This window comes from Leptidea sinapis, chromosome 1 (genome assembly GCF_905404315.1).
Source record: "Leptidea sinapis chromosome 1, ilLepSina1.1, whole genome shotgun sequence".
Lineage (NCBI taxonomy): Eukaryota > Metazoa > Arthropoda > Insecta > Lepidoptera > Pieridae > Leptidea > Leptidea sinapis.
Window position 1 is genome coordinate 30,353,486 of NC_066265.1, and position 13,274 is coordinate 30,366,759.

General features: G+C 37.0%; 2 protein-coding genes across 2 annotated transcripts in view; both read left to right on the forward strand.

Moving 5' to 3' along the window:
• LOC126964668 (germinal-center associated nuclear protein) overlaps nucleotides 1–13,274 on the forward strand; it is a 357,720-nt gene that overhangs the window by 94,791 nt on the left and 249,655 nt on the right. The window lies entirely within an intron of this gene.
• On the forward strand, nucleotides 6,149–12,929 carry LOC126964748 (sulfotransferase 1C4-like). The gene is made up of 8 exons (XM_050808022.1): nucleotides 6,149–6,312; nucleotides 7,754–7,888; nucleotides 9,073–9,172; nucleotides 9,685–9,877; nucleotides 10,164–10,281; nucleotides 10,671–10,765; nucleotides 11,889–12,072; nucleotides 12,782–12,929. The coding sequence occupies exons 1-8, from the start codon at nucleotides 6,243–6,245 to the stop codon at nucleotides 12,889–12,891; spliced, it is 1,005 nt and encodes a 334-aa protein (XP_050663979.1). The 5' UTR covers nucleotides 6,149–6,242; the 3' UTR covers nucleotides 12,892–12,929.

The following is a 13,274-nucleotide window of genomic DNA, read 5'->3' on the forward strand; positions in this document are numbered from 1 at the left end:
CATGTTTGAATGAGAAACAGCTACAATAACATTAGAATACAAAGGTAAATTTCGCCAGTATATACAAGACTATTATAGCTCAGATTGGGTGATCCGGAAAGCAGAAGACCCCGGTTCGAATCCAGATGTCCTATTAGTTTTTTTTTGTTCAAGTTTTGTACATTCTTAAAAATCCGAGCAAGGCTCGGTCGTCCGGATATTTAGATTTTATAAGAGGTCTGCTAAATGTATTATGAATACTTTTACGCGGATACCTCGAAGGTACGGTGAAAGATATTTTATCGAGTAGCTCCGTATTATTGACATGATTGTTAACTACACTGGCCTGCAAAAGTAAGTATCACACTTTTCAAATTTTTTTTTTTCTTAACTATAGAAGGTAGAGATTTAAGATTAAAAACGTTTTGTTGCAAATATTATAGGCTTTAATTCTTATAAACTAAAATTATACATTAGTAACATTTTTAACTTAAAAAAGATAAAACAATGAAAATAGACATTTTTAGTTTCGTGTAAATAATTCAACTAAAATGTATTACATGTTATTTAATTTTTAATAACTGGTATTGCCTCCTCGAGCTCTGATTACAGCTTCGAGCCGGTTTGGCATACTGAACACTAGGTTTCGGAGCCGATGTTGGGGAATATTCTCCCATTCTTCTACCAGGGCCTGCTTTAGTGCCCTGAGGGTAGTAGGTGGTGGTCTGCGATTTCTGACTAGCCTCCCAAGCTCATCCCAGGCGTGTTCAATCGGGTTGAGATCAGGACTTCTTGATGGCCAAGCCATCGCGCTGATACCGACCTCCTGAATATACTCTTGTACGATATAAGCCGTGTGTGGCCGGGCATTATCATGCATCAGCATCGATCCATCACCCATATTTGCTAAATACGGCCCTGCATACTCATTGAGAATCTCTTGAGCATATCTTTGCCCAGTGAGGGTGCCATTTTCTATGGCTACTAGCTCTGTGCGACCTTCTGAAGATATGCCAGCCCATACATTTTCACTGCCTCCACCGTATTGGACTCTTTCTGAGATGCAGGCATGAAGGTATCGCTCACCAGGTCACTTGTAAACACTTCGCCTTCCATCAGAAGTGTAAAGGGAGAATCGAGACTCCCGAGCAAACAAAATTCTTGACCATTCTTCTTCATTCCACTGCATGTGTTCACGGGCGTATCGCAGTCTCGCTACTCGATGCTGTCTCTCGAGTTTTGGGCCACTTGCTGGTCTTCGGGGTTTCAAATTTGCTTCAGCAAGTCTTCTTCTCACTGTACTGTCACTAATGTAGTCCCTCCGGGTCTGAAGTAGCTTTTTGGTGGCAATTTCTTAACACAGTGGAAATAATATAACGATCTTCTCGGGCACTGGTACACCTGGGTCTGCCATTACAAGGTCTCCTCAGATGGTGTCCAGTCTCTTCGTACCTTCGCTTTACCTTCTGGACCGTTCGTACCGTCACACCCACCATTCTTGCAGTGCGACGCATACTGATGCCTAGTTCTAGAAAAGCCATGATCCTAGCACATTATTCAACTGAAAGAGGCGTGATAAATAAATGTTATGTGCTTTTTAGCATAAATTTTTAAAACAAGACCCATTGATCATGAAAAAAATTTAAAACAGAAAGAAAAATGTGAATGGTAAAATTGTAATTCGGAAACGTCCACTTTAAAAAAGGAATGGTTTTGTTTTTGAAGTTTTTTTAGCCAATTCTTAAAAGAAGGTTACCGACTATAAAGTTTTTATGTACAAAATTAAATTCTCTTTGGAGTCCTTTTTATTTCGAAAGTATATCTTGTGAACTTAAAACGTTATCCCAATTTTAAAAGTATGATACTTACTTTTGAAGGCCAGTGTATTTTATAAATAAATAAGATATCAAACATTTTACGGGGCGTGTTTAGGGATTTCATCTTAAAGAAAGAATGTCAAGTGTCTGGTGAATGATCTTTGAATGTTTTGAATGTCTTTTGATAAAACCAAGCATTTGTGCAGATTTAGTCACAATATGATCAACGTGAGATGTAAAGCGAAGTTTTCTGTCCAATATAACCACAAGATCCTTTATTTCACTTAGTTTAAGCAAAGTTGTATTACTGAGATACTGTAATACGATGGAATTGATTTCTTCTTCCTTGATAATCTAACATGATAGTACTTTTGAGTATTAAGTTCCATTTTATTGTTCGTGCACCACTGTTCAATTCTGCATAGGTCAGACTGTAATTGAATTATATCCTCCGATATAATTGACTTATAAATTTCAAATCGCGCGTCGGCAAATAGCAAAAAATTTGAATAATATATTTCGGAGGCAATACCGTTGATAAAAATTAAAAATAATATAGGATTGAGGTGAAGTATTTTTGCTAGGTAACGCTAAACGCACTAGCAAAGTCTGTGTAGATTGCATCTACTTCATCACCCCGATCCACTGTAGCGCAAAGATCTGATAAAAAACATGCATAACTACATACATTTATACAACATACAACATACATAAATTTGTTGTAGTGGAACGACCTGGTAGAAATCCATGTTGATTTACAGAAAGGGAATGTTCGACATGTGATGTTAAGACTTTACATACAAGAGACTCGAATATTTTTGCAAAACAAGATAAAATAGCGATAATTTTTCACGTTTGCCTTATTCCCTTTTTTGTGCAACGGAAATATTCGCCCCATTTTCCATTCAACTGGGAAACATCCATCGACCAAAGAGCGGTTAAAAATAATACATAATGGTAAAGCAATAGCAGAATTACAACGCTTAACAAAAAAAAGGATAAGCGTCGGGGCCAGAACCCTTAAAAATATCTATTTGTTTTAATTTAGCTAATACTTCCCTTTCATTTTGCAGTAATTTTGTTAATAGCATTACTATTAAAAATTAAATGATTACAGGGTGTATTTTGTGAAGAGTTCTCGGTATATAATGCATTAACTGAAGAAAAGTGGCTAGCGAAGAGATTAGTAATATCAGACCCGGATTCAACAGATGTGTTGTCGCTATACATAGTCGCTGGAAGTAATGTCGAATTTTCATTTATCGATTTGATGTAATGCCAGAATGCTCGTGGAGTTTGGCTATATATGGCACTTCTAGTACATTCAAACTATTTAAAACAATATTAACCAATTATAGTTGCGGAGCACTCAATAATACTTCTAGTGCTTGACAGTTAACAGCGACATAACTGGTTGTTCTCTAAGAACAACCTGAATGCCTGTAATATCTTGTAAAATCTCTAGGGAAGTCAATATATGGTATGTGGTGGGAAATTCGAGAGAAGCACCTAGTGCAATATATATTTTTTTTTTTATGGAATAGGAGGACAAACGAGCGTACGGGTCACCTATTGTTAAGTGATCACCGCCGCCCACAATCTCTTGCAACACCGGAGGAATCACAGGAGCGTTGCCGGCCTTTAAGGAAGGTGTACGCGCTTTTTTTGAAGGTACCCATGTCGTATCGTCCCTGAAACACCGCACAAGGAAGCTCATTCCACAGCTTTGTAGTACGTGGAAGAAAGCTCCTTGAAAACTGCACTGTGGAGGACCGCCACACATCCAGATGGTGAGGATGATATCCTAACTTGTGGCGTGTCGTGCGAAGGTGGAATTCGGCGGCAGGAATCAGGTTAAACAGCTCTTCGGAACACTCCCCGTGATAAATGCGGTAGAAGACACACAATGAAGCGACGTCTCTACGCAACGCCAAGTGATCCAGCCGTTCACAGAGCACTGGGTCTCCGACAATTCGAGCTGCTCTGCGTTGCACGCGGTCAAATGGATCGAGCTGATACTGGGGTGCGCCAGACCAGAGATGACAGCAATACTCCATGTGCGGCCGGACCTGCGCTTAGTAGAGCCACATACTAATGTGGGCCGGCTTGAAGTATTGCCGTGCTCTATCAATGACGCCCAGTTTCTTTGAAGCCAATTTGGCTTTGCCTTCCAGATGACCACGAAATTGGCAATCGCTCGAGATTTCGAGACCCAGTATTCCGATACTAGGCGCGGCTTTTAGAGAAGTGTTCTCGAAGAGCGGTGATACGACAAATGGGGTTTTTTTAGTGGTAAACGCGCAAACTTGAGTCTTCTGGGGGTTAATGGCCACCGGTCCTCGACACTAACCTATGCGAAACATATCGGCACTAGGCCGCTACTTCACGCCGGTATTCTGTGCGAGTGTGGTAATTAACCCGGACGAGTCTGGCCCGATTGTGCTGACGTCAAAAGACGGCAGCGTGACTCTCCCACTTCTAATAATATATACCTACGATTGAACACCTATACCATATACAGACTGACTGCCATGCCTTCTCCCTTCCTTCCGATAGCCGCCTCCGGTTTGTGTTAGGTGTGCCACAAGACCTCTGGTAAAAGCTATACGTTCGATAGTTCATAATTGGTGAGGCATACTTAGAGCTTTCGGTTCATTCATTTCCATAATTTCGGAAAGCACTCCCTGTTATGGAAGTGAAGCTAGCTGCATTCGAGTTATCACCTGTTTCAGGGATTTGATTGACAAGGGCAATACAATATTGACACACTTTTATACAATATAATTACTTCAACAAATCGACTTCATCGTATAAATACGTTTGCACCTACCAGGATGCAAACCTGAGACCTCTATCTCAGTAGGCAAGTCACTAACCACTGGGCTATATGGGTCGTCAATTACATTGGTCGCTATTGAACTGTGTGTGATTATAACAATGATATTGTACAGGTAATATTAACCGCTAATAGTATAATAATTAAGTTGCTATAGATGATTTAGGTCGTGATACCACAAATACAATTGTGTAAATAATAGGTAAATATGTTATTTCCAAAATGTAAGGTGTCATTCACACAAATGTTAAAGAGAAAATATAATGGTAGCGATAAGAATGTGTTAATCATTCAAATTATTTAATTAGGTTCGATGACACATTACTCGCATGCAGTAAATAATATTCTATTACTATAACTCTCTACTTAACACAAAATATAAACTTCATCTAAAAATAAAAAAATTGGACAACCTAGGATGGAAGAAGTTGGAATTTTACAATGAACATCGATATATCTATGAAAAGAAACCGCATATTAGTAGTAACATACACTAAAAATAAGAAAAAGGACTTCTGAGCACCATAGTCGTCACAAACGGTACTAATATGTGTAATTTGCTTGCTAACACCTTTACGGCACATTAACCAACAATAATACTCATGCAATACTAAACACAACCTTCTAACTCGATGTATATACTCCTTATCTCTTACAGAATCTGAGGTCCGTAAAGTATTAGCCGATAAAGAGGGTATATACATCGAGTTAGTCATTGCATAATGCAATATAAATAAAGCAGAATTTATTCAAAGATGCAGTTATGTCTTGGATTCACCTCTCATTTTTATTTTTACGTATATCTCTTTAATAAGATTGGATAGATCCCACCTAATTGAAGGGATAAGAAAAGCAATAAAGAATTAACTGAATCAAAAGACTAGATGACAAACTTGAAAAAAAGACATGGAAAATGCCAGACCAAAGACTAGATATAATGTCTACCTACTTTAAGGACCTTACTTAAAACAAAGCACCCCAAATGCAGCTGAACTACAAGACCAAGGGAGCGTGCCAAAAATATAACTCCAAGAAGTGGAAAGAGCTATAGAAATGCAAAAAATTGAAATAACGTCTGGCCTAGACCAGATAACCAACGGATTTCTAAAAGTTATAAAACGTTACTAAATAGTCAGAAAATAAATAAAAAGAAAGCAATCCTTTCTAAGGTTTTGCGAGAATAGACGTCATAGTTATTTTTCAGGACGAATACAAACATTGTAATTTATTTTATGCGTTTGTTTAACGGAATATATAACAAAATGACTTTTTTTTGTTATTTATTTATTATTGAGCTTTTAAGAAAGGAATACGAACCAGACACTATTAAAAAAATTTCGCTGCAAGAAGTCAAGTTTTGTAGAATTTGGAAGACTTCGTTTTAATTTGATACAGTTTTTAACCAATTATATTTTTTCACTTACTTAATGTAATCGTACACTATGCCTTACACTATGACGTAAGTACTTAAACAATTTTAAATTACCACTCATTAGCTTATTAATATACTTAACGCAGGTATATAGACCAACCAGTCTATAGATTACACGACTTTCGATTATGTTATATTGTTAATTGACAACATTTCTTTCGCACAAACAGCAATAAAAATGGTTAATATTCCGTTTGAAATACAGGATGTTTCTGACGAAGATCACCAACTGATATGGAATGTAGCAAGTAAGTAAGATTAATTAAATTTATAGAATTGAGGACTTTTATATTAAAAGGGGGCAAGAGTTAACTTACGTAATGAAATCTGGTGAGGCAACCGCTCATGGATCCATACCATCCCAAAAAAACAGGCGTGGAGAGATGCGTTGCCGGACTTAACTTGGGAGTATGCTCCATACCTACTTGAAATACATATATAAGCTACTTTTAGGGATAAAATATATATAATATCAAACCACCACCACTTTTACCAGCGGGAGGCCCCTTTGCACAGGATGCCGGCTAGATTATGGGTACCACAACGGCGCCTATTTCTACCGTGAAGCAGTAATATGTCAACGTTACTGTGTATCGGTCTGAAGGGCGCCGTAACTAATGAAATTACTAGGCAAATGAGACTTGACATCTTACGTCTCAACGTGACGAGCGCAATTGTAGGGCCTCTCAGAATTTTGGTTTCTCAAGAATCCTGAGCGGCACTGCTTTGTAATGTGGGCAGGGTGTATCAATTACCATCAGCTGAATGTCCTGCTCGTCTCGTCCCTTATTTTCATAAAAAAAATCTCGCTGCCTGTAGTGCCATAATTCATCGGTGTGCAAGCCCTAGCGCCGTGTGGTGCTTCATAAAACTAGGAATCACCTTCCTCGAATTCCATTCTAGACTGTTAAACATTGGTGTAGGCCATAGAAATCAAAATAACAAGAAGCTACTAGACATAGCTGCGTTAGACATGTTACGCCTCGGTTGAATTTTCGACCACCAGAGAGGTAGTAGTGAATTGTTAATCGGAACGGAGGAAACTCTACCGCAACCTGCCACTGTATCAATCAATTATTAAATTTCATCGGTAATTGGTTCCTTTAACTAAACTGCTCTTTTTTTTGTAATAAAATATAATATGTCAACCAGTGTTCACTATGAAATTCTTAATTTATTCGTATTACCGTTACTTGACACACCATTACCTACTGCACAACTCCTGTAATATCCGGGGCAATCCAATCAAGGCTGAAATCTATAGAGCTTACTTATGCTCAGACTTTAATTACTTAAATCTTTGCTGAGTGTGATAAAACGAGAACTTGACTTTTGCATTGGGCTGACCTAACTTAAGCTCAGCATAATTTCAGCTATTAAATGCCTATAAAAACAAAAACAAAGATAATGCTAGGCTTACACTCAGCAAAGTTTTACGTAAGGAAAGTCTGAGCAAAGTATAAGTATACTCTATAGATCTCAGCCTAAATGTATGACCTAATTAGTCTACCAGCAAGATCGAAGGCACTTATTATATTTATATTATCTCCTTTCATATTTAGATCTCTATGGAGTAGCCATTTCATAAAAATATAATCCACCGATTTTGCGATGACTACGTCCACCGAACCCTTATATCTCTAGTCATATTTTCGTGATATATTTTGTAATATAAAATTATATTCCCAGAAGAGAAAAGACAATACGTACAAGTCGGCCCAAGCAAATACTTCTATCCTAAGGAGTATGAAGACCTAGGTCCAATATGTTATAATTTCAAAATTCGACCAGATGATGTTTTTGTCGTCAATTATCCAAGATCAGGTAAGAGTTCCTTAATTACCTTTAACTTGGTTGTGCTAAGCAATCCCTATAGATCTTCACATTGGCCGAACTCTATGGGTTAACGCGCTGGCTGTAGAGCACAATACCAGTGGGAGGCTGTTTTTCACAGGATGTCGACTAGATTATGGGTACCTATTTCTGCCGTGAAGCAGTAATGTGTAAGCATATTGTATTTCGGTCTGAAGGGCGCCGTAGCTAGTGAAATTACTGGGCTAATGAGACCTGACATCTTACGACTCAAGGTGACGAGCGAGGTCTAGCAGCTTGTGACACACATAATTGTTATAGTGCGACGAGGATCTTTTAGCAGTCGAACGATATTAACAGGGGGCGTTAGTGTAGTATAATGGTTGCCAGGCTTAAAATCTTCTTACTTGCAGGGAAAATAATATTACCATTGAATAATCACGAATTTGTAATAATAAATAAAGGAAGGTATGTATGTTTCCACGCCGAGAAAAAGAAATAAAACATAGATAGGCCATGGACTAGCATTTGTTATTTGAATGATTATCACATACCTGATCAAACATTGTAAAGTTCTACCTCTTATTTCTAAACATAGCAATAATATGCAGAAAAATGTATGCTGTAAATTATACAAGTAAATTTGATAGATAATTCCTATTCCTCTGGTGTCGTCAAGTTATGCACATCATTCTATAACTACTCGGTTACTTAAGATAATAAGTTTAGTTCGGAAAATAATATCAGCTATGTGTCTGCGTTCGTCGAGCGCTATCACCCAGCGCGGAGCCAATAGATACTTACTAGTCGCTTTAGAATTTTATCGAAGCGACGGTTTGCAAATACTTACTTTATTTTCAGATACAATTTGTTTGTAAGAACTTCTTGCCGCGCAGAGTAAATTAGATCCAAACCAATGCAACTCGTGCACCTTCGTGCTTATCATTTATTTATAGTTAATTTCGGGTTAGATTTAACTTTAGATTAACTTACAAGTAATAGCCTAAACACATGATCATATTTGGTACGGCCGAACCATCGGACATAGTCTGGTAGCGGATCATATTCGATGGTATGTCGTGTTGTCCATAGCAAAAAAGTATTATTAATACCGTCCGGACCGTACCGAGTACGATGCCGGACCAATTGGTCCGACTGTACCAAATCCGACCATGCCTTCAACTCTCACATTTCAGGGTCTACGTGGCTCTCAGAAATGATATGGCTCATAAATAACAATTTGGATTATGCTACTGCTAAGTCCGTCGACGTTGGCTGTAGATTTCCGCTGATGGAGTAAGTTCACTTTAATTTTATTATTATAACTGGTTTGATGATCCTGGTACCAAAATTTGTATTACATTTGTAATTTATGAGCATGGTTTTAAGAGGGATAGTGCTCACAATACTTCCAGTGAATGAGAACGAAAACATTAATAATAAGACTCAATAAATTCTGTGACGTCATCCTGTATTGCTTCCTGAGAAGAAAATTCGTCCTCCCATAGATGGTTTAAGATAAAAACAAAATATCGATCCATACATAGATTGTTGAAATGCCAATGAAATTAGTTTTTGAGCAAAATAAACCTTAGAATTTTTATGCAGACAAGATTAGCAGGAATGGCGCAGTTGATACCATATATTTTTTCTCATTTATAACGTGGTTATCGCAAAAGGGTCACGAAAATGACATAAATGTTAACTAACGGTCTAAGATATCGAATTGTTTTTACATTAATAGGACTAATAATATAATAACGACGTGCTAATTTGAAATTGTCATAATGTTTGTTATTTTTTAATAGTGTCAGCGTGGTCAAACTACCAAAATTAGAAAAGGAAAGAATTAAATCTCTAGCAGAAGAAGAACGAAGTAAACAGGTGTCAAAATACTTCAGCACATTATTCGACGAATATTCCAACATCACAACGCGACGTTTCTTTAAGACTCATTTGCCACTTTCATTGCTCCCGCCAGACTTGTTGGACAAGGCAAAGGTACTCCAAACAATTGCATAAGTAATTAAATCCTGCATAAGGCCCTTAAAACTCAATTTGATATGTTTTCTTTCTCTTGATCTCGATCTCTTTAGATCATTGCCAATACACCATAAAATGTTGTATATTACAAGTTTTACGGCAGCATTGACTACCTTTCTTCTTAATAGTTAAACTTAAGTTTGTTTTATGAGCATTATCGTTTTAATTAATAATCCATGTCCAATGCTTTTAAAAGTACAGATAAATAATATAAAATTAATCGAAAATGTATTTCTATGTGCAGGTTGTTTATATCGCCAGAGATCCCCGGGATGTTTTCGTGTCAGTTTACCATTTACTTAAAAATCGAATCTACGACGACAAACCTGATGAAATATGGAACTTATTTCGACGTGGCCTGCGTGAGTATTCATTAGTATGGTAATCCTGATCAGCATGCTATTTATATTATAGCCCCTACAATTTGGAAATAACGTCTTAGAATCTATATTATTATCTATATTATTTTGTTAGATGTCACGCCATTTGATGTAAAACAATTCCTAAATTATAGCTTCACATTCGTAGATCATGAACAACCAATCGATCGCTATCACCCGCGCCCAAGCTGCTGATTGAAACAGAGATTGTATTTTTTTAGATTTAAAATTAATGCTTGATATTATTACATTGGTGTGAACTATGAGTGCAGTGCCTATTACTGTACCTAGTTTAAAACGTAGCATTATGTTATATATATATCGGCGACGATAAAACCTTTCTAAATACACTTATGAACGTTATGTTACAGTACCTTGGTGTCCAGTATTCCCGCATGTCAAGGAGGGCTGGGTTGCGCGAGATAATCCAAACCTCTTGTTTATTTTCTATGAAGATGTCGTAAATGTAAGACTATTTCTTAAAATTATAGTAACATAATTTATCGATATTAAGCGGGTACTTCCCTTCGTAAGCGGCAACATTTTTAGGTTTCCGCACGTAAAAGGGTAACCAACCGAAACTTAGCCAGAGACTACTGAAATTTTGACAGAATCTGAATTAGTTTTTTGTTTGTTAGTGTTTTGTCACTAAAACAATAAATAAAAAATAACCAATTCGTCGAAAATCCAAATGGCCGGCGTGCAAATAAAAAAAGTGTCTTAAATCAAGGTAGTTATTAGTTCAGAACCTAGATAAATGACTAAATGATTAATTGTGCAGCCTTGCATTTTGGGGACAGTTGATGCCCAACTAGGAAACAATCGCTACTTTCATCTTACAGCGTTACCGAAGCTATATTTTGCAGAAAACTGATATGGGGATGCGTCATGGGTTTAATTACTTGTGCATATTATATAGTCTGTTCCAAAATCCATACCGACTGCTAACATATCTCTAAATAAAATTCTTGATCCCGTTGAAAATGTGGCCAGATAATCTAGGTGATAAATCCAATATTACCATTTCTGAAACACTTACATGCGTCAATATTATGATCTCAACTTAAATTAAATTAAAATAATCCTCTTATTACAAGCCTTTATTACATTATTATAATTATAAACATTTATTACAAGCCTTGGTCTTTCGCACTAAGACCTACCGGGTATCGGATACAAATAATCACTAATCCTGATGATCTTGGTAAGGGTAATGCCGGTTATCACCAGTCCTTGGTCAGAGTGCTATGTTTAAAATTAACCGACGCTTTTAACGAGTGGAAAAGCATGTTAAAGCATTATTTTATTTAGAAACATAGACACGTACATACAATTCTATTAAAAGCATGATAAAATAGAATGGTGTGATGGTTACCCTCGGTCACTTGTCTATAAATTTGAGTGCTCGGATTCAAAAAAAGGCCACTCTGATCTTTAAATTGTTCTAAATAATGAAAAAATATATTTTTGACAATAGTCAGAGCTACCTATACTAATCATATAAACATTTAACTGTAGAAAAGACTGCTCAGTGAAATTTTTCTACAAAAGTACTTAGAAGAAAATTTCAGGTAAAATTTGTTCCACAGGATCTGCAGGGCTCACTGCGTCGTATGGCAAGCTTCTTCGGTAAGGACCTCACAGATGAACAGATTCATGAACTGTGTGAACATCTGAGGTTTGATAACATTAAGAAGAACGAAGCTGTTAACCAGCAAGAGACAATGGCGGAGCTTGGTGTGTGCAGTGGACAAAGTCCATTCATCAGAAAAGGTTAGTTTTCATTTCGATGTAATCTGTGAATGGACCAAATATATTATAATATTGGATAATCATAGATTTTCACAATAGTCATCTCAAGTCCAACGATGAAATAGATATTTTCTTGCACAAAAATTTCACAGATTTGCATGTAAACAATTTGTTTTTTTTTAAAAGTGAAACCTGACTTCTCGACTCAAACCCGCAAAATCAAAATCAATTAATCTTAATGAATGAGCGACATCTCAAGTAAATTTCCTAATATGCAATAATTGGGGTTGAGCAGGTTATCAACTGTAAAGTAGATCCTGTAGATGAAGACACAACCTGAGAGTTGGACAAAGACATATCAAGATTTCAACTTTACGTCACTCGAACATTTGGCTCAGTGGAACGCTCGCACGGAACGCGAGAGGTCGCGGGTTCGACTCCCGCATCGTCATAAATATTGTTTTCAAATTTACTTTGTGTAGTTTTGCATGCATTAATAGTTTTACTGTATTAATTATCTAAGAGTTTGTAAGACCATTTGTTATTTTTAACTGATTTGCTGGACTGGGATCTAAATTAACTCAATTTGCGCTATTAACCCAACGGTGTTACTGCTATATCGGAAATAAAAATATAAATCCCACATCATACTTAAATATTGGTGCAAATTAAAATTTATTCTCTTACCGCGCAAAAACTTAGTGATGAAACATAATTTTATTTGTTCCAGGATTGATTGGCGATTGGCGTGATCATTTCAGTAAAGATCAGGCACAAGAAGCGGAGGAATGGATGCGGGAAAACATTTCTGATTCTGAACTTAAATATTCTACATTCTAATGAGAATAATAAATTAACAATAAATTATTTTAATACGTGCTGTTAATTAATAATGCTGGTATTTTTTTTTTTCAGATTGAAAAGCAAAAGTGCTATATTTTGATCAGTTTGGTTGTCAGTGGTTGGTCTTAACTCAAATTGCCGCTTCAGATATGTTTGACCTATAATTTTGTTTGAGTTGAATAGATCCAATTTGATTCCATATTGATCTCTCTGCAATAGCCGAGTTTCAACACCAGCCATCCAGTAACTCCGCGGCGAACGTTGGGACCGCTTGCTCGGCAACCTTAAGCCATCACATGTGGCTTTCTGGAAGCTGCCTCGCGCGTTCAAACAGGAGCCGCCCACTGTCATGCTTCCTTTGGACAGACCGGGACTACAGC

Bases quoted from the DNA above. Each gene is read 5' to 3' on its own strand.
- LOC126964748 (XM_050808022.1), top strand. From the start codon at position 6,243: ATGGTTAATATTCCGTTTGAAATACAGGATGTTTCTGACGAAGATCAC. The intron at 7,889-9,072 runs GTAAGAGTTCCT...CTCACATTTCAG, and splicing joins CGTCAATTATCCAAGATCAG to GGTCTACGTGGCTCTCAGAA. The intron at 10,766-11,888 runs GTAAGACTATTT...TTTGTTCCACAG, and splicing joins TCTATGAAGATGTCGTAAAT to GATCTGCAGGGCTCACTGCG.